This window comes from Mauremys mutica, chromosome 7 (genome assembly GCF_020497125.1).
Source record: "Mauremys mutica isolate MM-2020 ecotype Southern chromosome 7, ASM2049712v1, whole genome shotgun sequence".
In the NCBI taxonomy this organism is placed as follows: Eukaryota; Metazoa; Chordata; order Testudines; family Geoemydidae; genus Mauremys; species Mauremys mutica.
The window spans coordinates 123,823,416-123,847,939 of NC_059078.1; the positions used below are offsets into that span (position 1 = coordinate 123,823,416).

The 24,524-nt window shown below is 48.2% G+C and overlaps 1 protein-coding gene across 7 annotated transcripts in view; it reads left to right on the top strand.

Moving 5' to 3' along the window:
• COL17A1 (collagen type XVII alpha 1 chain) overlaps positions 1–24,524 on the top strand; it is a 74,337-nt gene that overhangs the window by 40,343 nt on the left and 9,470 nt on the right. For 6 of the 7 annotated variants that reach the window (XM_045022672.1, XM_045022667.1, XM_045022674.1 and 3 more), the window contains 31 exons: positions 153–191; positions 455–481; positions 2,399–2,425; positions 3,269–3,331; positions 3,541–3,645; positions 5,066–5,128; positions 6,512–6,547; positions 6,694–6,747; positions 7,120–7,155; positions 7,893–7,928; positions 8,402–8,464; positions 8,837–8,872; positions 10,050–10,121; positions 10,425–10,451; positions 11,985–12,020; positions 12,567–12,602; positions 12,841–12,921; positions 14,387–14,422; positions 15,143–15,223; positions 16,498–16,551; positions 16,697–16,738; positions 17,603–17,665; positions 17,842–17,892; positions 19,446–19,472; positions 19,569–19,610; positions 19,792–19,857; positions 20,258–20,308; positions 21,551–21,673; positions 22,250–22,387; positions 23,189–23,278; positions 24,197–24,325. In XM_045022672.1, coding sequence (XP_044878607.1) covers positions 153–191; positions 455–481; positions 2,399–2,425; positions 3,269–3,331; positions 3,541–3,645; positions 5,066–5,128; positions 6,512–6,547; positions 6,694–6,747; positions 7,120–7,155; positions 7,893–7,928; positions 8,402–8,464; positions 8,837–8,872; positions 10,050–10,121; positions 10,425–10,451; positions 11,985–12,020; positions 12,567–12,602; positions 12,841–12,921; positions 14,387–14,422; positions 15,143–15,223; positions 16,498–16,551; positions 16,697–16,738; positions 17,603–17,665; positions 17,842–17,892; positions 19,446–19,472; positions 19,569–19,610; positions 19,792–19,857; positions 20,258–20,308; positions 21,551–21,673; positions 22,250–22,387; positions 23,189–23,278; positions 24,197–24,325 — 1,830 coding nt within the window. The remainder of the gene's footprint in view (positions 1–152; positions 192–454; positions 482–2,398; positions 2,426–3,268; positions 3,332–3,540; positions 3,646–5,065; positions 5,129–6,511; positions 6,548–6,693; positions 6,748–7,119; positions 7,156–7,892; positions 7,929–8,401; positions 8,465–8,836; positions 8,873–10,049; positions 10,122–10,424; positions 10,452–11,984; positions 12,021–12,566; positions 12,603–12,840; positions 12,922–14,386; positions 14,423–15,142; positions 15,224–16,497; positions 16,552–16,696; positions 16,739–17,602; positions 17,666–17,841; positions 17,893–19,445; positions 19,473–19,568; positions 19,611–19,791; positions 19,858–20,257; positions 20,309–21,550; positions 21,674–22,249; positions 22,388–23,188; positions 23,279–24,196; positions 24,326–24,524) is intronic. The other variant, XM_045022673.1, reaches the window with a different exon arrangement.

The following is a 24,524-nucleotide window of genomic DNA, read 5'->3' on the forward strand; positions in this document are numbered from 1 at the left end:
TTTCCAAATCCATGCTCTGCCCACTAGACTATGCTGCCTCTAGCCTTGAAATCGAGTCAAAAGCAGCCTTGTGTCTTCAGAGAGAAAGAGAAAGATTGTTTTACTTGAAATCGTGTAATGAAATCTAACAACCATTTTACTTCCCATTGCAGGTTTCTTCCGAGGGGAGAAAGGGGATCCTGGTCTGAAAGGTACAGGGGAGTTGTGTTTCCCTTTCTTTGTTCTGTGTCTCAGGTTCTTCTAATAATTTGCACGATGAATCCAGGGAATTGACTAGCACAACTAGTTAAAATGGGAAAGGCCCGTTCCTGCATTCCATATTCACCCCAAACTCCCAGGGGTCTCACTGAGAGTTTGGAGTGTAACAAGGAAGAAAGGATGGTCCCAAAATGAGCGATCACTGGGAATACCTCCTGGATCGCTCTTGATTTGATTTTTTTTTCTCCTTTCTCAGGCGATATGGGAATGCAAGGTCCCAAAGGTGAGTCTGAAATTAGCCATTTTCTCATATACCCGGGCAACGTGCTGGGAGAACTCTGGAGTTAGAAGCACTTAGCTGAAGAAAGGCCTTTTGTCTCTGTTCTGTTGAGAGGCTGATGAAGTGGTGCCTGCTTCTCACCTTCTAAATGGTTCCCTGGGTCAAGTATGATAATGACGGTGTTGGCTGTTCTCATGGGCGGTGGGTGAAACTTCCCCTGGGGGAGGCGAGCTCCTTGTCCTGCCTCTTCCGCTCACAGCCCCGCCCACACTCCACCCCTGCTCTGCCCCAGGCCCCGCCCCCACCCACCAGTGACTCACCACTCACCTCTTCACCCCCTCCCGAGATCCCCCCCTCCGCTCCCCTCCTCCCCCGCTTGCCTGCCACTCACCCACCTGCTGCTTCCCTCCCCCCGCCAGACCCTTTCCCCGCCCGCCACGAGACCCCCACCACTACCTGCTGTGCAGCTGGCTCACCGCTCGCCTCCTCACCCTGCTGTTGCCCCCTCCCCCCGGAGACCCTCTCCCCTTTGCACCTTCGAGCACTAATAACATTCCCCAAGGGAACTGAACAGGCAACAGGTGTAGCTAAATTGCCAGATAGAGTCTCCTGTGCATGGCCGGGAGTTCGGTGTACGCTGGACAGAGAGAGACGAAAAGCCAGGCTACCTGTGCCAACCTGAAGCCTAAGCTCTCCTTTTGAAAAAGTGCTTGTCAGTGAGAGCCTGCATTAAGGCAGTAGTTAGATCACCTTACCCAGAATTCCCTGCCAGACTCGTTTACTTAAACTGGGTTTGAATAAAACGACTAGATCAAGAAATAAACTCGCTGGCTAGGTCAGCTCCTCCTTGAGCCAGGTTAGCAGTTACTTCTGCTGGGTACAGAGAATAACTGAAGGGTCGTCATTTGGAAACTGGTTTTATCCCCAATAAACACATTTTCCTACAACATAAAGCCAGCTGAATGTGGCCAAAGGCTTCCTGGGCATTGGCAAATGCCTGTCAAATGGCTTCATTACCACTTCGATGGCCCTTTAACAGTTTCAGTGATCTCTGCTAGTAAGTCTCTGGAAGGCTTTTTCACTGCCCATGTGACAGCGCAGTGACATGGGCAGTGTAGTCACGCTTTATCACCAGGGGGAGCATTCTTCCGGCTATAAAAAATAACCACCCTGAACGAGCGCAGGAGTGTGGCTCCCGGTGATAAAGTGGGGTCTATCCTGGCTCTTTTCAGCGCTAAAACTTTTGTGGCTCCACTTGTAGCGCTGAAAGTGGCAGTGTAGACACAGCCTTACTCAGGGATCCTCTCCACTCTCCTCCTCACTCCCCCAGTCTGCCACTGACTCCCCACTCTCATTCTTACACACACACACAGAGCCCGCGCCCCGTGGGGAGGGGGGCGTGAGGAGAGACACAGCCAGCAGCTGCGGGGAACTCAGAGGGGAGACGAGGATGGGGTGGAGGAGAAGAGCGGAGGAAGATTCACCCCAGACAGCAGCAGCAAGCCCTGGGAACCACGGGGAAGGGTTAGAGCAGGGAGGGGAAGAGGTGAGGGGGCACCACGGCCCAGGTGTCAGGTGGTAGGGATAGCTGTGCATGGGGAGGCAACGCCTCCCCTTGCCTATTATACCCGCCGCATGGCTGTTCACTTGTCAATACTATCCCCTGGCAAAGACCCGAGTCTAGAGAGCATTGTAGCGGGGATCACAGGTATTGCTTTGTATCCAGAAATACTTACCTGTTTGAAAAGCAAGACAGAAATTGTACAGTATCTGATTTAATCAAAATGTGCTCTAGAGGAATGTTGGGGTCTTTGATTTGTCAAAGGCAAGGCACCTACCCTCCTGTGTTTTGGCAGAAGGGTAATAACTAGCAAAAGGATGAACGTTTCCCATTAATGGTCTGTTTCTTTGTTCTAACAGGAGATCGAGGACTTCCTGGTGCACCAGGTAGGCTGAGTTCAACAAGTTGCCAGCCTCCGTGGCGCTTTGACTGAACCGTGCACACAGTGACATTGCAGTCAGCTAGGATTAATTTTGCACATCAAACCCTCCAGGCTGGCTCTCCATGGAGTTTAACTCTTGTGCCATTGCAAATGTCTTATACTGCTGGAAGTTATTATGCCCTTGGTGTTGAAATACAGGCAGAACCACTGCCCTATAGCTCAAAGGCCTTATTTGCCGCAAGGCCTCATCCTGTCCTGGCTTGTGTGTGAGTACACGTTTCCCTGCATGATCTTGGTGCACTGACGCCCGTGGGCACGTTTGAAAGATTCTGGCCAATAATTGCAAACTGGGATTTGCCTGTGACAATTCTATCAGCTGCCTGCATGAGTGATCATGCCCTGACAACGTGTGTGCAAAGGGTGTGTGCATGCAAAGCTGTGTGCATTACAAGTGGGCGTTCTGTCATGCAGATGTCGCCACTGTGTCAAATAACAGTGCAGCACTCACACTCGGCTGGTATGTGGCCTCCAGACCCTACATGTTAAATATTTAGCAATATTTTATAGACAAATCATGCATCCTTTAGTATCAGCCGTGTTGGACAGGAATGTTCTCAGAGCCAGCGAATATTTATTGTCACACCCTACCGTACCATGCCTACCACATGCTGCTAAAAAGACCCCTGCACACATACAGTGCTTTGCAAACAATATATTTTTTCAGCCCGGCCACCCTAACTCTGCAGTTCTGGGTTTCCGAATCCCTTATTTTCATATTTCCTAGGCACCCACCCTTGGTCCATAGTCAGGGAAACTGTAGATTTACCCCATTGTGTTTTGCTTACAGGCATCCCAGGTTCGATTGGGCACCCAGGACCAGAGGGACCAAAAGGACAGAAAGGCAGCATGGGTAAGCAGCACTGACCCATCTTGCAGATTACTCTGAGTTTATCACAGGGAGACTCACACAGTATGTGCATACCCTCAACCTGCATGTGTGAACAGAGTCCCCAGCGTGGCCCTTGTCGTCCTGCTGTGGGGAGTGGGGTGGAGGGGAGACACTGAATTTCACCGCATGGAACGTATAAAGCTGTATTACAAGCCATTTGCTTTCCATAGGTGATCACGGCATGGAGGGACCCACGGGCCAAAGAGGGCGAGAAGGGCCACCAGGGCCTCGTGGGGAACCTGGACTACCTGGATTTGGGGAGAAAGGAGACAGAGGTAGGAGGCTGTCCTGTCCCCAGTGCATAAAGAGATGGGCCATGGAGGATGGGTCTCAGTTCTGGTTTTGCAAAAGCCTCAGTGGTCAGGATTTAGTTTTGATAGTTCAGATCCAGGTTTCCTTTTATCTGCCTCTCCACTTGGAATAGGGCTGAAAGGTTTCGGGTTTGTGCCACCTCGACAATGGCCAAACCAGACGGCTTTTGTTTTGCCAAAGCTCATCAGTCAGGGTTGGGTTTTGCAGAACCCGAAGTGGTTTGGCTCTCAGATAATTTTTACTTTATCCACACTGACCATGGTGAGCCAAGAGTCAAACGAAAGGCTCTGGCCCAAAGCGTCTACGGAGCAGAATAAATAGACTAAACCAGAAAACTGCTGAGTGTGGGCAAAAAGGCAAAAGGGTTGGTGCTGGGTGACGATTCTGGTTGTGTGTCCTACCAAAAAGAATCTTTTAATTTCTGTAGCTTCTGCAATTAATTACAAAGATCCATCTCTTGCATTGGATTCACTCATCTTTTAGCACAGAAATGACTGAGAGATTTTTTTCACACTAACATATTCACTGACAACAGAAGACAATGACTCCAGGCGGTGTAGTGAGATAAGTCCTGGGACATTGGAAGGATTCAAACCCCGGTGTGTCATAATGCCCAATGAGACGGGCTCATTTCCAGATAATGCGTCCTCAGTTGTCTTAATTACTGATTCATCATGACACTGAGCGACGGGGAATCAGAGCCGTATACCACAATCAGATCCTTACGAAATTGGCTGCTAACCCTCAGTCATTCAAGGTGACTCCGAGAAGAAAATAGACTAGGGGTGGCTGGTGGTTTGGTTTGTAGCTGTGTAAACATGCAATACCTGGCTGCAAAGCAGCATTTTCATGGGTGCACATGGAGCTGGGGGTAGGATAGTGAAAGAGATGGCTGGAACTTTAAACAGGGAGCCCAGTTTAGGTTCATGGAGACAATTGGTTTATAGCAAGTGGATCCCACAGGAGCAATTTTGTCTTGCTGCCCAGGAGGACAAGAGACGCTCAGTGTGGTGCAGGTGATCCTCACGCTGTGGACACATCTCTTTGAATCTTAGAGTTCCTTCTGGGGGTGGAGGATGGCAGCTGGCAGGCTTATAGGCGCCGACTCTGTGGGTGCTCCGGGGCTGTTAGTCTATAAGGTGCCACAGGATTCTTTGCTGCTTTTACTGATATCTGGTGTCCAGCACCTTTTAGGTCTGTCTCTTTTTGCAGCATCAGCCCTTTCCTTGCCAGCTTCTGTGAGGCGGGGCAGGGGCAGGGCCTCATGGAAGCGGTGGAGTGGGGGCAGGGGGCAGAAGGGGGTCGAGCACCCACGGGAAAGAGGGGAAGTTGGCGCCTATGGGCAGGCTGGTTAATGACGTGCTCTGATGCTTCACTCTCTAGGTGCTGTTGGTGATCAGGGACCTGCAGGACTGCCTGGGCCACCAGGGTCTGTTGGCCTCAAAGGTAAATACAGCAGTGAACAGAAAATGACAGCAAGGTTGCATTGGCAATAGCCCCAATTAGGAGCTGTGGGAGGTTGCATGGAAGGTTGTGGGTCCCACTGTTTTGATTTGTGCCTCACTGCAGTGGGCAGATGAATGATCTGGTTTGTCACCAAACTAGCCACATTTCAGAACGAGACGTTCTAATGGGAAGAGGTGTATTTTAGACTTTAGAAAACGGCTTGTTTTATGGAAATGTAAGTGACGCTGTAGATGATTGACTGGTGGCAGTGATCCACCTGAGTTTACAGATGGCTTTTGCCTGCCTTTGAACCCTTAGAAATAATGGGGTGAATCCTTATCTGTCTGTCATATAGGTGCCACTCCACAGACACTAATGGGAGCTGGCCCATGAGAGGAAAAATGTTGCCCATAAAGAGCAGCTCCCACTGAAACAAGCTGAAACTCTGTTCCTCCTGCCTTGGGCAAGGAGGAAAGGATATGGCTTGGACCACCAGGGAAAGCTGTTTCCTATAGATCGCAACAATCCCAGTTCAAGACTATATTGCTCTGATGTATAGGATGTGTGACAAAGTTCCTCCTCTACCTTGGTGGGTCCTGCACTTATTGGCAGATTTGCTCACCTCACAGATTCACCCTGTGGGTTGGGAAACAGCCCAGAGACCTTCCCCTCTGGTAGAAGCCACAGTCCAGGTCAATTCCTCCTGAGTTTGATCAGGAGTTGGGAGGTTTGGGGGGAACCCAGGCCCACCCTCTACTCCAGGTTCCAGCCCTGGGCCCTGTGGACTGCAGCTGTCTAGAGTGCCTCCTGGTACAGCTGCATGACAGCTACAACTCCCTGGGCTACTTCCCCATGGCCTCCTCCAAACACCTTCTTTATCCTCACCACCGGACCTTCCTCCTGATGTCTGATAACGCTTGTACTTCTCAGTCCTCCAGCACTATGCCTCTTGCTCCCAGTTCCTTGCACACACGCACTTCCTCTCCTCTGGCTCCCTGGTTCCCCCTGGCCTGACTGGAGTGAGCCCTTTTATAGCATCAGAGGGGCCTTAGTTAGAGTCAGGTGCTTAACAGCCTCACCTGACTCTTAGCAGGTTAATTGGAGTCAGGTGTTCTCATTAGCCTGGAGCAGCCCCTGGTCTGGTCACTCAGGGAACAGAAAACTGCTTATCCAGTGGCCAGTATATCTCCCTTCTACTACTCTGCTGTTCCCAACTGGCCTGCGTCTATCACAGATGAAAATTATGTGAGATCATCTACTGGCAGGAGGACCCGGTTTAGTTAGGGGCACTCTGGAATCTAGTCACCTGTTGGCAAACCCAAGGAGGTGGGTTCTCCTTCCCATTACAATATAGCTGAAATATGGTACACTTCTTATTTACAGGCATGACAGGTTCTCCTGGCCCACAAGGTCCACCTGGTGAGTGCCACATTCTCCTTTTATAACATATAGGAAACAAAAAGACAGAGTGACAACACTCTGTGTGCTTGGTTTCCTTAGAAAACTTGCTCAGCAGTGGAGTAGACTGGACATGATTAACTCCCCTGTTTCATTTTTTCTTGCAGGTTCTCCTGGTCTTCAAGGATTTAGAGGTGAAGCAGGTCTCCCAGGGGCCAAAGGTAAGACGTAGAGCCCAGTTTCTGCTACACTGACGAGTTATGGTGGCTCTAACAGATGTTGGTGTTTTTCCACTGCTGCCCAGAAGAGAACACCGAGCTGTGAATCAGAGTCATATCTGAGAAAGGTTCTGACCCTGGGCCCCGAGGATAATAGGAGAAAGATAGGAGGAAAAAGAATATACTCAGTGATGGTGATAGGTACCCTGGAAATACCATAGATAGATAAGAGCATGATGGATTAGATTAGATTAGATTAGATTAGATATCAAAAGAAGAGATGGGTCATGTTCTGTCTCTAGAGAGGAATGATGGAGGAAGACCTTCCCCCCCTACAATATTTATTCTTTAAGCCATTGCCTTTATATATTTTAGGTGAGAAAGGAGCTTTGGGAACACCCGGACCCAAAGGTATGCTGATCAATTAAATTACTTTTGTCAGTACTTTCTTCCTGTTAGATTACTCAGGATATTTTGTCCTGGTTCCCCCAATGTCAGATTTGGATCAATTACATACCTCATTGGCTTTGGTTATTTGATGCTTTTGTCATCAGGTTTCCCTTTTCTTTAACAGTAAAATTTTTCAGTGGAACAGTTCTCGTCCCCACAATTCCTGAAGGATGTTGAGAAATTGGACATGGTCCAGAGAAGAGCCATGAGACTGATTAAAGCATTAGAAAACATGCCTCAAAGATAGTGATAGACTCAAAGAGCTCAGTCTCGTTATCTGAACAAAAAGAAGGTTAAGGGGTGACTTGATCACAGTCTATAAGTATCTACATGAGAGAAAAATATTTAACAATGGACTCTTCAGTCTAGCAGAGAAAGATATCACGAGATCCAATGACTGGAAATTGAAGATAGACAAATTCAGACTGGAAATAAGGCATAAATGTTGAATGGTGAAAGTAATTAACCATCGGAACAATTTGCCAAGGATGGATTCTCCATCACTGACAACTTTTAAATCAAAATTGATATTTTTTCTAAAAGCTCTGCTCTAGGAATTATTCTGGGGAAGTTCTATGGCCTGTATTATACAGGAGGTCAGACTAAATGATCACAATGGTCCCTTCTGGTCTTGGAATCTATAACTCTAAGAATCTATGAATTACACGAAGTTATATTTCCCCTTGTGTTTGCTTTAGGTGAACATGGAGAGAAAGGACCTCGTGGTCTGACAGGTCAGTATATAAACATTTGTTGTCCGGGGTCCTGGAATTAATACTGTCTATAAAATATGAAGTGGATTATTATAAAAATGTGCATGCAGGAATATAGTCTGCCATCCAAACTTGCTCTGCTTATTTTTTAAAGATAAAAATATTGTTATTGTTGACATTATTTTTGTTCATTAGAACATAAGGTTTGCCATATCTGATCATATTGATTCATATAATCAGGTATCCCTGGGTAGGGATCCATACCTGTTACTTCAGAGAGATTCCCCCTCACCTGAAATGCACTCAGTTAATTTGTACATTTTGCAAAACTCCCTCCCAGTTCCCAGAGGTGATCACGCGGCACCATGAATCATGAGGCCTGAATGTCCTGTCAAGACTATCTTTAGCTTGCAAAGCTGCAAATGTTGTTGATCATCATGAAATCTATCGTCACCAACATTATTTTTATTCACTTTAATTTAATTTGATTGCAGGCGAGCCAGGCTCAAGAGGATTGCCTGGTCTTCCAGGGGAGCCAGGAGCTAAAGGATCCGTAGGTAAATAACAAAGAACTGATGCAACATTTTTAGAGAACACACATAGGTGTTGTTTCCACCCGCGGATATTCAATTTCTGTGAGGACTGGAATGGAGATAACTACAGTGGAATTGTACTGTATGTATTGTCAGGTCTTTCCCACAAATCTCTTTTTGGTTAGATTATATTTGCATAAAAGTGGTCCTTACCTTTAAGCTTTTGATGAAAGTTACTGAACCATCAATGATCCCAGTCAAGGTCTTATTCAGCCATAATATAATAGAAAGCCGTAGTCTTGTGTTCAGCTATACACCATACAGGGAATATCCACCATACTGGGTATACTGTGGGACCATTCCAGCAATCCCTAATGAGCTCTTATCTTTGGGTAGGTCCAGCTGGCCCCGATGGACACCAAGGCCCAAGAGGTAGGTTTTTTCCTTTTTCTCCCTCATTACCCCTCAGCAGAGACAAAAGATCAACTACATCGTGACTTGCCTGCAGCTTGAAATGGTGGCTGATGTAGTAGCAGAGTCAATGGAGTGATGGACTTGGGGCCCTGGCCTCTCAACATAGTGGTACAGGAGTGTGCCATCAAACATCTAACACTGAACCGAGAGATGTTTACGAGAGGCTAAATATCCTTGTGCCCCAGTTCTCCATCATCCTGGCCTCACCTGAGATGGGCCGTGTGTGTCAAAGGCACTATAGTGAAGTTAAGAATGAACTATCATATGAATTCTGTAGCATGAGCACCAGATAAATGTGTCAGGTTTCAGTGGTAGCCATGTTAGTCTGTATCAGCAAAAAAAACAAAAACCCGAGGAGTCCTTGTGGCACCTTAGAGACTAACAGATTTATTTGGACATTAGCTTTCGTGGGCTAGAACCCACTTCATCAGATGTATGAAGTAAAAAATACAGGAGCAAGTATAAATACATGAAAGGATGGGGGTGCTTTACCAAGTGTTAGGTCAGTCTAACGAGATAAATCAATTAACAGCAGGAAACCAAGGGAGGAAAAATAACTTTTGAAGTGGTAAGAGAGAGGCCCATTACAGACAATTGACAAGAAGGTGTGAGTAACAGTAGGGAGAAATTAGTATTGGGGAAATTAAGTTCTCCCAGTCTTTATTCAGGCCTAATCTGATGGTATCTAGTTTGAAAATTAATTCCAGTTCTGCAGCTTCATGTTGGAGTCTGGTTTTGAAGTTTTTTTGTTGAAGAATGCATGTGTATTTTCCTTATTGTCGCACAGTCACCTCCCCATTTCAAGCAAAAGCCCGAGTGACTAGACATACCTTATGCGATCTCCTGGAGATCACCTAACTCGTGCTGTGTCACAGCAGTGGCCTTATATCTTACATTTGAAATAAGAAAATTATGCCACTTCAAACTTGGTTGCCCGCCTCCTAACTCTGGATGCTAAAATTGGTCCTTTAGGCATGAAAGTACCTGCTTAATGTGCCAGCATGCCCACTGACTTATGAGTGGTGCCTACAATTGAAACGTTGGCTCTTTTCACATCAACAGTCTCTAGACTGTAAATGGTTATTGTGCTACATGAATCTGAGTATGTTTATGTTGTCTTGATAACCATTCCTAGGGGAACAAGGTCTCATGGGAATGCCAGGATTGCAAGGACCGCCTGGACCCACTGGAGATGCAGGACAGCCAGGTAAAAGCAGAAAGGAAAAAATGACTATTGTTAGACAATGCCATTGAGTTACACATCCCATCTGGAGGGATTGCCTGCTTGCCAACGCTACATGGTTCTATGCCAGATAGTCATGCTGGGACGTTGTGATGAAATGCGAAGATATGTGGATGTTGGGCCCTTTGCAATCTGCAGATTACACACACATATATGGATGCTGATTTGCACAGCTGAAGATCTGCCCATAATTATTAACAAAATTATTATTTTTCCCCCCAAGACATTTTTCCAAATCCCTTAGAATTTTTGCCTTTATTTTTCCAGGTCTCACAGGACCGCAGGGACCCCCAGGTAAGTCATTTAACCATATTCTGATTTATCACCAACACATTGTAGCACCCTAACTTTCCTATTAGCCTCACATTCGTGAGCCTATTATCCTTACATGAAACACAGGTGTAGGGACCACTAAAATAGCCGAGATATGAGACTGACAGCATATATTCACACATGACCAAGTCTCATTTATGGAGTTAGGGCAGCTCATCTGACCACAGTTTTTAGGTTAACACAGATATTTTTTTAAATGCTAGGAAAGCCCAGTTTGAAATGCGCTGTAGTAATGAGGAATGGGCCTTCATGAGAGACAGTTTTTCTTTAGTACAGTTTAAATCCACATTACCGCCTCACTAGTCTGGTAGCTGTCTCAGCCGCACAGCGTTCCACACATGGAACCCTAGGCAAGACAAGGACACATCAGAAGGCTGGAGTGTCCTCTCCCAAATGCTGGGATCCACTTCCAGTCCATTTTTGTAGTGACCAAGCCTTGTTATCATTTGGTGTCTCCTCAATGGTCTTTGTGAAATCCGTCGATTGTTTCAGTCTAATTCCATGTCACCAGATGTCCACATCACCAAAGCTACCACCACAAATGTCTTTAGCTAGCCCAACTGTTTGCATTTCCAGCCAAGGGGTGAATTATCATGGTATGGGTTACTGTCTGAATCTTAGAGGCTGCACCTCCAGAACAGGGGTTCAGTCACATTGGTGGGGTGCTAAGGGGAAGAACTCTGCATTTCCTTTCCCCATAATGTAGCTGTCCTGTGAATAAATGAAGGATTTCAACCTCCAGGGCTGTCAGCCTAGAAATTTTCACCAGAACTAAGCTCATTTACTTTCCTTTTTGTAAAACATTGGAAAAATGAGTGAGGAGATAAGAGCTAGAAAAGGCCATGCAATCTCAAGGAGGGAGTGCGTCCCACCGAGTAAAGCAGAACACTGTGAGCTAGGGAAAACTTTGGGCAGTGCTATGGGTAGGTCACTTGGTGAAGCACCTGGGCTGAGATGTCCTGAGTCAATAAACAACACCCATATGATAGAAAATATATTTCTGCTGGATGATAGTTCAGGAACTCCCTGGAATCTTCACCCTCATCAGGTCGAAATAGGGATTTTAATATGGCGACTCACAGGTTTCTGAATCAAAGTGGGTGTTGAGATAGTTACTGCGGATGGGATTTTCACAAGCTATTTAGCAGCACAATGTCCCACAAGGCTTCTGAAAATCCCACCTTGAGTTACTAGGAAGGCGTTCCAGATCCTTGTGCATAATTGAACCATCCTGTTGGCCATCTCTAGAAATCTGGGGTTTTTCAGATGATGCGACATTCCTCAGTGCACCATCTTGCAATGGTATCAAGGGTCCTCTGATAAAGCAAAGGAGGTGCAATCAACAGCAGGAAATCTTTTTAAATGCACCCGCTACAAATGTAGGAGAATAAATGGTTGGATCAAGTGACTGCATGGGGTTTTTTTCTCACTAGGTGGGAATTATTTGGAAAAAAATATTTAGATTCATAATTTTGAATTGTTTCTTCATACCAGGACTCCCAGGCAACCCCGGTCGACCAGGGGCTAAAGGTAAGTTGGGATTCAAACCAGATATTTATTTATTCTCTAGGTACTTTGCATTAGTGAGGATTTTCTTGTCTCCTGACCGGTGCCTGGATCAACAGTGGCACCTAGTGGTTTCAAAAAAGAAAAAAGAAAAATGGATATAACAAAAGTCTCCTGCAGCACATAGAAACAGGGTGTTCTCCAGAGAAGTCATCAGCGTAGCTTTCCCTCTGAAATGTACATATTGGACCCAACTCTGCCCCCAGCTACATGATCACAAGCCCCAGTGACTTCAGTGCAAGCTGCACACTTGTATGTAGGATCAGAACTTGGCCTGTTATGCATTCTGACAAATGTAGCATTTGGACATTCGATTAAAGAATCTTTTGGAGTTAGCTGAGTTCTCTCTTCTCTGTCTCTTTCTTCCCCCATTTTCTCCTAGCCTTATAATTTCTCTAACAAAAGATTGAGGGGAATGAGAACAGAAGCCAAAATGCCATCAGAAACTTATTCAAAATGTTTTGTTGATCTATTAATTGATCCCTCTTCTTTTGTCCCTCTCTCTCCTAGGTGAACCTGGTGCTCCCGGCCGAGTTATAACTGCTGGTGCGTATGATTTCGAACAGCCCCAGTTTTTGATGATTTTCTCCCATTTCTATTATCCCTTCTATTTTCATGGTTACCTTGTGCCTACAATGGATCAGGGTCTTTTTGTGTTTGCATCATTTAAGTCGGTTGTGGCAATGTAGCCAATAGAACTGGTCAGAGCGTTCGTTACAAATGATATTTGTGGCAGATTTACTCCTCCTCTCTGGTTGCCAACGGCCTCGTTTTTGCGTTGCAGAGGGCTCGTCGACTATTGCTCTCCCTGGCCCTCCAGGTCCACCAGGAGCAGTCGGCCCACCGGGCCCACCTGGTGTCCCAGGTAAGGAAACCCTGGTCCTTTGTTACAGCTGCAGCCTGCATCGCTGTTCAGTGTGAATTCACTGGGCACTGTGCTTGGGCTTGTATGAAACACAGAGAAAGACAAGGTCCCTGCCCTGCCAGGAACTTAACAATCTCAGGGTAAAATGCTGGTTCATCTGACAGGTGGGATAGGGGACACAAAGCAGAATTGGAAAATGCTGCTTCTGAGCAGTAGGTGGGGGCCCAGTGAACCTCCATGGGGGTGCTTCATGGGCCTACAGGAGTATGGTCAGCCAGCCTGGGGACATGGCTAGGGTCCCCCGCTCTCCCAGTGCTGGGTGGGGTCCACACTCTCCCTTTCTGGAGCAGCGTTAAGGAGCATTCTGGAGTCCATGGTTTCCTATCCCTGCCAAGCTGTCCTGTCCTACAGGCCACATAGATCAGGGACTTTCTATTCATTAGCTTCCCCATCTTGCCTGCCCTCTGTGATCTCCACAGTAGTAAGGCTGGGGCTTGGGCCTCACTTAGACAGGCCGCACAATGGGCATGTGTAGTTGAAGGAGGGATTTTTTTAAAAGGAAGACAGGTCGTTTGGAGCACAGGGGAGGGTGTGAAGATGGGAGTGGGAGATGGATACAAGAGGGGGCAGGTAGGAGGGAGGCTTTGGAAGAGCGGGAGGAAGTGAGGTTGTGGCCTGGAACCTGCCATTACATCTTGATCTAATGCACAGAGTCTAGCAATGGGTCAAACCTGGGATCTCAGATCCAAGCCCCTTTGCATTTCAAGAAGGGGGAGAGCAAATACCCTGGATCTGAAGCCCCGCCCCCACACACACCCCATAGTTTTGTTTTCAGATCCAGACTCAGAAGGGGCTTATCTTCCAGACCAGAATTGAGTGGGGGTGTCATCAAGACAGCAGAAATCTCGCAAGAACAGCTGACAAGATTTTAGCAGTGCCCGCTCCAGACCCTAACACTAAGAGCCCCAGGCTCCATGCTAAGCCCCCAGCCTAAACCTCTTCTGAACAGTCCTAATGCAGTCACCGCCCTCCAGTACAACGGAGTCAGTGCAAAGCTCAGAGGTGCTGATTCCTCTCGCACCTGTCTGCCTCTTACAATGGTGTAACTCCTTTGGCTTCAGTGGGGTTATTCCTAAGCTTCATCAAGGGAGGGGACAAGGCAGAGTAGATCAGGCCCATTGTCTTTGTATTATACCCCATACCTGCCTGGTTATTTCACCAGTCTAAATGGAGCATGTGCTTCATTTGCCAGGTATTGAACTAAAAACCACCTCTCCAGAACCTCCAGTATCCACTGGCATGCTGATTAATTCATGCCCCTATCCTGATTTAATTACTTGTGTGGACAAATGTATTATTTGATGTGCTCAGCTCTTTTCAAAGGCCTATTGATTGTCCCCTGATGCTGTTAAATACAGCCATGGAAATCTAATGCAGTCGTTTTTTGTTTGTCCTTTGAAACCAGGTCCTGTTGGGCCAGCTGGTCTCCCCGGACTGCAAGGTACCGTACACAGTCTGCCTAGCACACTACCTGCCTCTGAATGAGCTGCATTCATTTCTTTTCTTTTTCATAAAATCTTTCAGTCCCGCTCCTTATTTCTCAGCTTCTTGCACAATCTCTTTCTCTTTTGTCTGCAGATCTTTTCATTTTGGCTCATTCGTCTGCATTCATAGTTTTAATTGAACTTCTAAGAATTTCCCAATTTTCATCTCCCCCCCCCGCCCCGGGTGGGGAGTACCCAAATATCTTCTGTGTGAAAGCTACAGCTGTAGATACATCTATTATTATTTTATCTAGCAGAGCACATTCCAATCAAAGCTGCCTTTCTGTTATATGGGCCCAGATCCTCAAAGGTATTTAGGTGCCTAACTCCCATTGGAACGGATTTCAGTGGGAGTTAAGTGCCTAATTATCTTTGAGGATCTGGACTATGGTCCTGATCTAGGGGTCCTGCTGTGTAAAAAGATGGGAGCTAGAGATGGACCCTGAATTGATCTGGTTAATAATGGCAGATTATGCAGGAATTTCCAGATTTGGATGAATGTCCATCAAGGATTGAATTTGTGTCACCCACCTTATTGTAACAAAAAGCAAAATCTGAAGCCATGTCAGAGGAGATCAGAAGCTGGTACATTAGCCTGCAGCCTTGCAGGTCCCCCAAAAGGTAGAGCTCGTCCTCTATTGGCTAAATAACCCACACTCTCTCTGTTCCTGATGAAGGTCCACGTGGCGAGAGAGGGCTCGCAGGTGAAACCGTTATGGAAACCATCAGATCAGAAGTTGCAACTTCATTATCTCAAAGTAAGAAGAGATGCTGCTTCTGTTCTTTATTGGCAGCGTGAAGAGTTATTGGGTGAGACCAGACCAGGAGGAGGGTCCTTCAGCTTGAGATGCCTCTAGCTCAATATGTTGTAGACGGAGTGGGCATGTGGTTTAGTTGAGGCTCATGTTATCTGTATGATGACAATAATAGTATCTAGCACTTGTTATTGGTAGAGCTCAGAATACATTACAAAGGAGGGCAATATCATTATCCCCATTTTACAGAACTGAGGCACAGGGCATTGACATTATCTGCTCAATGGTCTAGCAGGCCAGAACCAGGACTGAAACTCGTGTCTTTTTGAGTCTTACTGCCGTGCTCTGGTCACTAGGCCACGAGAACATGCAGCTGCCCTGTGCTCACAACAAAACTAATGCTAAGCCCGCTGCAAAGAAGTAACCAGCCTAAAGTAACATGTTAAATGGATGTGGAGGAGGACCAACAGCCAGAATCTCCCAAATATTTGAGGACAAAAATCAGCAGGGAAAGAAATGTAAATTTCAAGGCAGAAGTGACAGAAACAGAATTGAGTTAACAGCAGTATCCCCTGGGGAAAATCTATTTGTTTTATGTAATACAGTGTGCATTTTGCAACCAATTACTATTACAATTATTTATTATACCTTGGATTATTCTACTATGTTCTGAAAAGCTTTTGTAAGTATGTCTGGGATGTTGATCAAGGATGGATTAAGACTAAAAGTGGTCCCAATCTGCCCCCCATATGCAAACACTACATTTGGAGTAATTCAGATCTGGAACAGAACTTTGTGACTGCTCCATAGCTCTATAATGGGCTGAACCCAAATCCTGGATCTGAACACCCCCAAACTTGGGATTCACATCTCAGCTTTGAGACTGGAGTCCATCTCTAATTAAGACTATCTGGGGCCCAGATTCATCAAAAATTGGCCTTCTCCACCGCTCACCAAAAAATTCAGGCCCTCCTTTAAAAACTCTTCCTCCTCCTGAAAAGTCCCATCATCCCAGTCCAGCATCTTTGCCCTCCCTGGTCTTTCTCACAGGTCCTCACTGTCCAGAGAGATTCCTTGCTGTTTCTTTGTCCATCCCAACCTCACCTGCGCCAGTTCTTGCTGCCTGTTCTCATGGTCCCCAAGGGACTAGCAAGGGAGGCCCTACACTGCCCTGTCAGAATCATGGGTGTGTCCAGGTCCCCTTTGACCCATGAGGCCTTGTACCAAGGATCTTGTCTTAATCCACCCAGAGCAAAAATATTTTCTTTTTTTTTCAGTTTCATCAGATTTACTGGGACGAGCAGGCCTCCCCGGCCCTCCAGGACCCCCAGGTATATATATTATAATAGAGTATTCCATATGGTGCAGTACAGAGGAGAGATCACAGGGGTGGAATAAAGCCTGCAGCATGCTTTCAACTTGTTCATTTTGCTGTGCAAATATTCTTGAATGCATCTGATTCTTTTCTTTTGTCAGGTGCTTCCATCCAGGGACCACCCGGACCTCGCGGCCCAGCAGGTAAAACCTTGTTCCCCCACATACATGGAAGGCGGGGAGGGGGCGGCTTACAGTCGATTTGTCATGTGCCCCCAGATGAGTAATTCTGAAACTCTGTGGGAGAAATCTTGGACCCATGGAAGTGGATGGGAGTTTTGCCGTTGACTTCCACGAATCACGCTTCACTAGAAGGGGAGTTTTACAATAACGGGAAAGGAACTGTCTAGCAAAATCCCCCCACACCCTGGACTTGCTGGTGGCCCTCACCTCTGGGGGAAGGAGGGTAGGGAATCTTTGGCCAGGAAAGTCATGTCTTCACCCTGAAAGGCGAAAGGGTGCCAACGCTTCTTTGCAGCTGTAGCATCTTCAGTCCTCAACGGCCCAGTGGTCTAGCCTGGTTGCTAAGGATGCCTCCTTGTTCCCCTTTCAGTGGGCTAGTGGTAATTTCCCTTCCTCTTCTCAGCCAGAGCGGAGGAGGCTGAGGAGGTGACAATCTTTGTGCAATGCAGCACTTAAAAACTAGCTGGTAGATGGTGATTGCTGCAGCCCCAGGAGCTGAGCAGCGTGGGGCCCGTTTATTATGGAATGAAAACTCCTCTGTAAGTAAAGCTTCACTGGATGAGGAGTAAAAAGGCCATTTGGATGCACTGAGGCACTCTGGGATTTTTCCTGCACCACACTGCAAATGGAGTTTCACCCTAACTGTATCGCGCTGTGATCCTCCAGTATTACAGCAGGGCGTGACTGACTAATGCGGGATAGAGGTGCAGTGAGAAATAGGGAACTGGCCCCAGGTTTGGCAATCCAGCGACTCTGCTATGCGGACTGCTGTATTCATCAGCCTATACCCTCCCTTCTGAGTATTGTTCTATCTCCCTGGCTTAGGAGAAGGATTACCAGGCCCGCCAGGCCCACCAGGAAGACCAGGCTCCTTCGTGCCCAACTCAGGTAGGTACTTTCACTTGATTCTTGTGTTGGATCCTTCTGAAACCTCTCTGTCCCTCTGCGGTTCAAATGAACCCCCGGCGATCCCTGGCTTCAGGAGGATGTAGACAGGGGGACATGTCATGCTCCCCCACTCCATGGCTTGTGTACATTAAACAACCCTTTTGTCTTCGTTACAGAAACATTCTTCGCAGGCCCACCAGGCCCACCAGGGCCAAAGGGAGACCAAGGTGAGTCCATTCTCTCAGATCCTACAGCTCCGACTCATCATGAGCCTTCCCCAAGAGCTGGCTTTTCAAGTCACTGGTAAAGTGCCTCAGCGCCAAACCCTCATACTGATAAGCAACGCAGAAGCTCTCTAGGGCAGGAACTGTCCTTTTGTTCTGTGTGTGGGGCTCTGGGCCATGACGGTGCTCCAAGGAGCTACCACAGAATAGAATAGAATAGAATATCAGGGTTGGAAGGGACCTCAGGACGTCATCTAGTCCAACCCCCTGCTCAAAGCAGGACCAATTCCCAACTAAACCATCCCAGCCAGGGACTTGTCAAGTCTGACCTTAAAAACTCTAAGGAAGAAGATTCCACCACCTCCCTAGGTAACCCATTCCAGTGCTTCACCACCCTCCTAGTGAAAAAGTTTTTCCTAATATCCAACCTAAACCTCCCCCACTGCAACTTGAGACCATTACTCCTTGTTCTGTCATCTGCCACCACTAAGAACAGTCTAGATCCATCCTCTTTGGAACCCCCTTTCAGATAGTTGAAAGCAGCTATCAAATCCCCCCTCATTCTTTTCTTCTGCAGACTAAACAATCCCAGTTCCTCAGCCTCTCCCCATAAGTCATGTACTCCAGCCCCCTAATCATTTTTGTTGCCCTCCACTGGACTCTTTCCAGTTTTTCTACATCCTTCTTGTAGTGTGGGGCCCAAAACTGGACACGGTACTCCAGATGAGGCCGCACCAATGTCGAATAGAGGGGAATGATCATGTCCCTAGATCTGCTGGCACCGCCCCTACTTATACAGCCCAAAATGCCGTTAGCCTTCTTGGCAACAAGGGCACACTCTTGATTCATATCCAGCTTCTCCTCCACTGTAATCCCTAGGTCCTTTTCTGCAGAACTGCTGCCTAGCCACTTGGTCCCTAGTCTGTAACAATGCATTGGATTCTTCCGTCCTAAGTGCAGGACTCTGCACTTGTCCTTGTTGAGTACAAATAATAAATAAGATTCTCCTTTGGCTCTGTGGCAGCTAACTAGATTCCAGTTCAGGAGCCAGGGCAGTGACAAGCCATGACGTGCCGATCTAGATTTCGAGTGCCCATAAGATTCAGGGATGTTTGGAACCAGAGCTTTGGTTCTGCTATCAAAGAAACAAGATCCATTTGCAAAGCGTGGCATCCGACGCGGCTTGGGTTATGATTTGGGGGCGTTCATTGGTCTTTTCCAGGCCCATCTCTGTTCTGCCTTAGCCACAGAGCGATTCCATTCCTTCAGGACCTGCCACTGACATGGTCACACAGAGGGTGCTCATCCTCCCCCATGGCTTTGCTGCCCTGCAGGGTCTTCGGGGACTCAGATGTGCTTAGTAGCATGCGTGGTAAACATAAACCCGTGCGCTGCAGGAAGCTGGCTGTTGTGGAGAGGAGGGAATTCCCTCCCTTGGCAGGGTTAAAATACCCAGTTCAGCCCTGAAAATGAGATGCTGTGATTGTGTTCTGTGTACTCCATCAGGGCCTGTGGGTGTGAACAGTCTCACAATGCCTCTGTTTTCCTGTTCACAGGTTCACCAGGCCCACGAGGATTCACAGGTAAATAGGATTCCAGCCTACAGCACGGCTGTCAGGTGGGGGGATATTATAACAGCAGGAATGTGTGACTGGCCTCTCTCTGTGTGTTTCATATAGGTGAACCAGGTCAGCCTGGCCTCCCAGGAATCTCTGCTTCAGGTCAGTCTGCACACATGCCTTTCCTTCTCTGCACTAATTGCTCTGGAGCCAGGCGGTGAAATCCTGGCCCGGCTGAAATCGATGGCAGAACTCCCATTGACTTCAGTGTGGCCAGGATCTCCCCCAAGGCTTTCCTGCCGGTGCCCTTCTGACTCCTTTTCCTGGCATTCTGGTTGGGCAGGTGCTGGAGTCGCCATCCAGGGACCTCCCGGACCCGCAGGGCCCCGAGGACCCAAAGGAGACAAAGGTTTGTGAAAAGAAAACCCTTCCTCCTCCTCATGCCCTGAACCTGCAGCCCTTTCCCACCCAGGCTCTCATTGAGGCAGCCTGCTCCTCCTGGGCTGGTGCAGGGCGAAAGCCTGGCCCTGCCGCCCTCTTTGGGTGCACCAAGGGAGCAGTGGCTGCACTGCCCTGAGCACAGGATCTGCCGTTGCTGCTGGCCCTTACGCGCCTCGCTGCATGGCTAGCGAAGACTGCTTGTGCCTGTCCCTTCACCCCAGTCTCCATGATCATGCCTCTGGGTGTGGGATGACCCCATCTCAGACTGGAAGGGGACATGCACATCAGCCATTATAAACTACCCGAGGGATGAGTTAATCCCTTGCTGTCCGATCCAGGCTACCTGTGCCTCTCTCCCTTGTTTCCAGGTGATGCAGGCGTGCCAGGGGCTCCCGGCATCCCAGGAGGGTCTTCAACAGGTAAGGGGATCAGACTCTATCTGGTCCTGTGTAGCAGGAAATGCTGACATTAATGGGAGAGAATTTCAAAAGGATTTAGGAGGGCTGGTCCCCCTGAAAGTCAATGGCATTTGTGCTCCTAAGCCCCTTAGGCACTCCTGAACGTCTCCCAAAGTCTCTCCCAAAATGGACAATTTCAGGAATCGCACCTTTCCGTTTTCTGCATCGCAGGAACCACCCAGTCCTTTGGGACTGCATTGCCTCGACGGCCTGACTCGCTGAGATCCAAGCATCGTATTCGGATCTCACTCACACCACGGTCACTCCATTGACTCCTCATTTACACCAGTGTGAGAGGAGACTTGGGCCCAGTTCCTTTAGATGCCCTGGGCACCTTGTAGCTCCGTTGTGAAGGGGATGCGTTGGCAGAGTCCCACCAGGGATGAATTTGGCCCGGTATCTATTGCCAATGTTAAACCACAACACAGATTATTCCCCCCCGTTCCCATCCTCAACCTTCTGACTAAACGACCAGTGGCCTAAATCAACCATAAATCCGATTCAAGGTTCCCATAGAGGAGCACTGGCAGATTGCAAAAGGGAGCAAATTCCAGAGCTCGGAGCTCATCATAGGAAATGCTCTGCCCAGGATTTTCATGCTGGTGACAGATAGCAGGATCCTGCCAGATGATGGTGATGTTACAGGATGTGGGAGAGGTGGCTCAGAGAAGGGCATTTCGGGAGGGCATGGAGCGGAAGCCTGGTCCAGTGGTGAGGGCATGAGCCTAGAACTTGAGAGACCTGGGGTCCAGTTACTGCTCCACCACAGGCTTCTTGCATGACCTTGGACAAGTGGCTCTCTGTACCTCAGTTTCCCCTCTGTACAATGGGGATCAGAGGCCTGCCCTGTCATACAGGAGTGTTGTGAGGAGAAATGCATTAAGGACTGTGGGATGTTCAGATGGTGTGGTGATGAGTCAGAGAAATAGCTCAGATAGATTTAAGGTTTTACATATAACAACAGCCAATACCCAGAATTGCACTTGGAAGAGAACTAGGAGCCAGTGCAAAGCCTGGAGCTCCAGTGTTACGTGCCTCTGTCAGCCTGTTTAGGTGATTTACTAGGGGGTCCCTCCCAGCCCTGACCATACTAGCATGGCTTTTCCCACACCCAGGTGAAGGGATCAGTGCCTGCCCCGACCTTACCAGTCCCTAGTCTGTTCTCTTGATGCTAAAAGCTATTGGTCTATTTTATTTCTTCAGGTGGATCTTCAAACTCAAGACACAGCCAGGGTCCACCAGGTCCTCCTGGCCCTCGCGGTCCCCCAGGCCCAGCTGGAGGCTCACGGCAGGAGATTCAGCAGTATGTGGCGGAGTACTTGCAGAGTAAGTACAACCAGTGACCGGGCTTTGACAAGGGCCGGTCACTCAGCTGCTCCTGGCAGTCCCACCACCCAAGATCCATGGGCCATTGCGGAGGTGAAATTATTCAGTGCCCCCATCTCCAGCATGGGCCAGCAGGGAGGGGGAAGCTAAACAGGACCCAGATCCACCAGAGGTTTGGGTTCCCTCAGACCCACCCTCTCCCATCCTCCCTGGATGGCGTCCAGCCTTTCTCCACTCTTGAGCCCTTCATAATTCTCCCAAGTGTGGCAGCCAACCCGTCATGGGCTGCAACCCAACCTGCTGCTCTGCCTCCTATACAGCGGTCAGCCCTAGCCCCTCTGATATGGGCCCCCTACTGCAAGGATCCTACCTAAACCCACCCACTCTTCCACGGGCTGAGGAGAGGGGAGTCCAGTGAGTGAAGCAGTGTTGTGTGATCATCCTCAGATGGTCCGTAATACGCAACCAGGGAGGATCCACATGACCAGGCTCCCTTCAGACCCTGCCATACAGTCTCTCCTCGTGTCGCACCGTTCTCACACTGCTGATTTGGCTTTCACCTTTTTTCCTCATTAGGTGACACCATTGGGCGTTATCTGATTGGCCCTCAAGGCCCACCAGGACCCCCTGGGCTACCAGGAATCATCACCACCATTGACGGACAATCCTTGGACTATGCCGAGCTGGCCAAGCGTGTTATGAGCTCCATGACGAGTAAGCCCCACGTTCCCGTTTACCTAAGCGCTATGCACCAAATCTTGTTCTCGTAATTGAGATCAGAATGTGACCTGCCGTTGAGCTCTGTGCTGGAGCGGCTCCTGGGGTCTATGGAGCAATGCTCCAACGTGATTATAAAATGGCCGACTCTGTAATCAGTCCAGTGGGGCGGCACAAAGAATGGCGTGCGGCTCCACATGAGTGAAGGGGGCAAAATTGAGCCCCGTGTCTTGTCTCATTTTTACATTAGGTTTAGCCAGTTCTTACTGCCTTTTAGATAGTCTCAGTTTGAACGCTAGACCCTCAACCTCCTAAACTCCTGGAGAGTCAGATGGGAGTGTAATCTGCCATTGTCACTATGGGCAGCATATATGTGGCAGTATTGCCGTCTGCTTGCTGGGATTAGACTGTCTGCCAGTGTCTTGTCCTTCAAAGACTAGGGATCTACAAAGAGACAGAAGCTCCTGTGCATCTGGCTGTCTATACAGAATCCATTCTAGGTCAAGAGAGCAGAGGCTCATGCTTTCCCAAGTGGCAGGCCATTAGTTTCATTTCTGTTGTCCCATGGATGATACTTACCGGTTGACCATGCTGTGATCCAGCCCTGGATTCATCACCCTGCACGAGTGGAAAGTCTTTCCCACAGAGCCACTAAATTCCTTTTTAAGCTGCACCTCCGGGTCCAGTGTGAGTCTGTTTCTTTGTCACCGCCTGGCACACCAAACAATTTCCTTTCGAGCTGCCTCTCTTTATGTCGCTCTTCATCCTACGTGACATGAAACATTTCCATTCTCACAGGCTCCGGTTACAATATTGAGATGTCGAGCTCTTCATCCTCCTCCTCCTCAAGATTCCTGACTTACGAAGACATCCTGACCATGCTGCAGAGTGAGTGTCCCAAGCAGTGAGGGCTGCAGATTCCATTGCTGCTCAGGACTGACTGGGTCTTGCTTAGGAACATAGGAATTGGGTCAGACCAGTGGCCTGTCGCTGTCACCAGCACGAGCTGTGTCAGAGGAAGAAACCCTGCAGCAGGCTGCGATGGTGAAACCAGTCTCCAGGGAAATTTTCTTCCTAACCTAAAATTAAGGGTTTCTATCCCTTGGTTTGGGATGATTTAACTCTGGATAGTCTTGGCTCCTGTTTGAGAGTAAAGAGCTATAATCTCTATTATTAGAGCACTCATCATGTAATCTCATCATGCCTCAGAGCAGAGGGGAATCCCATGGCAGAGATGTGCTGTAGGTTTAAATCATGGTGACAGCAAGGGATTGCAGAGAGCTCTAGTCCTGGCTGATCAACTGACTCCCTGGGGGAAAATCACTTGACCTCTCTGTGCTTGAGTCAAGCCAGCTGGAAAATCCAATTGAAAAGCAGGAGCAGGCGCTGCCTCTGAGCTGAGGTTTCCCTGCTAGAAACCGACAACAAAGGAAATACAAACTCATTGTGAATCGTAAGCAGGATCTTGGTATGGAAAGAGCTCAGCCTGCTGAATACACGCAGAGTAGATCCCTGCAGCAGCTCAAAGAGAACAGAGCTGGTATGTCTTTCTCCTGGGGACCCCCACCTCAGAGGAGGTCCGGACTCTGTGAGCTACTCACCTCCCAATTCAATACCCAGGCAGATGTGCATGGGGAGCTAGGATGTGTGGGTGCATCCTGCCGGCAGGTTTGAGAGTCCATCTTTCTGTGCAAGCCCCTGGCTAGGAAGCCCTGCTGTCAGACTGTGAATTCTTGCAGCTGATTCTTTCCCACCCTTTGGGGACAACCAGTAGCACAAAAGACTCATTTTCCTTTTCCATTTCAGGAGAAGAAGTTCGTCAGTATCTAGTTGGACCTCAGGGGCCCCCAGGCCCGCCTGGACCTGGAGGAGATGGCTTGGCTCTGTCACTGAACTATGATGAGTTGACCAGCCGGGTTATAAGCTACATAACAAGTAATGATCCTTTTTAGTGTGTGGTTCTCTGTATTCTCTCCAAGGGCCTGTTCAAAAAGCCATAGAAGTCAATGGCAAGGCACCCATTGACTTCAGTGGCCTTTGTATCAGGCCCTAAGTGAAGGCATGTATTGTTAGCGTATATATAGCGACGGCCAGCACAGAGGTCTCCTTAGAGAAACTTAGAAAAGAAGGATGA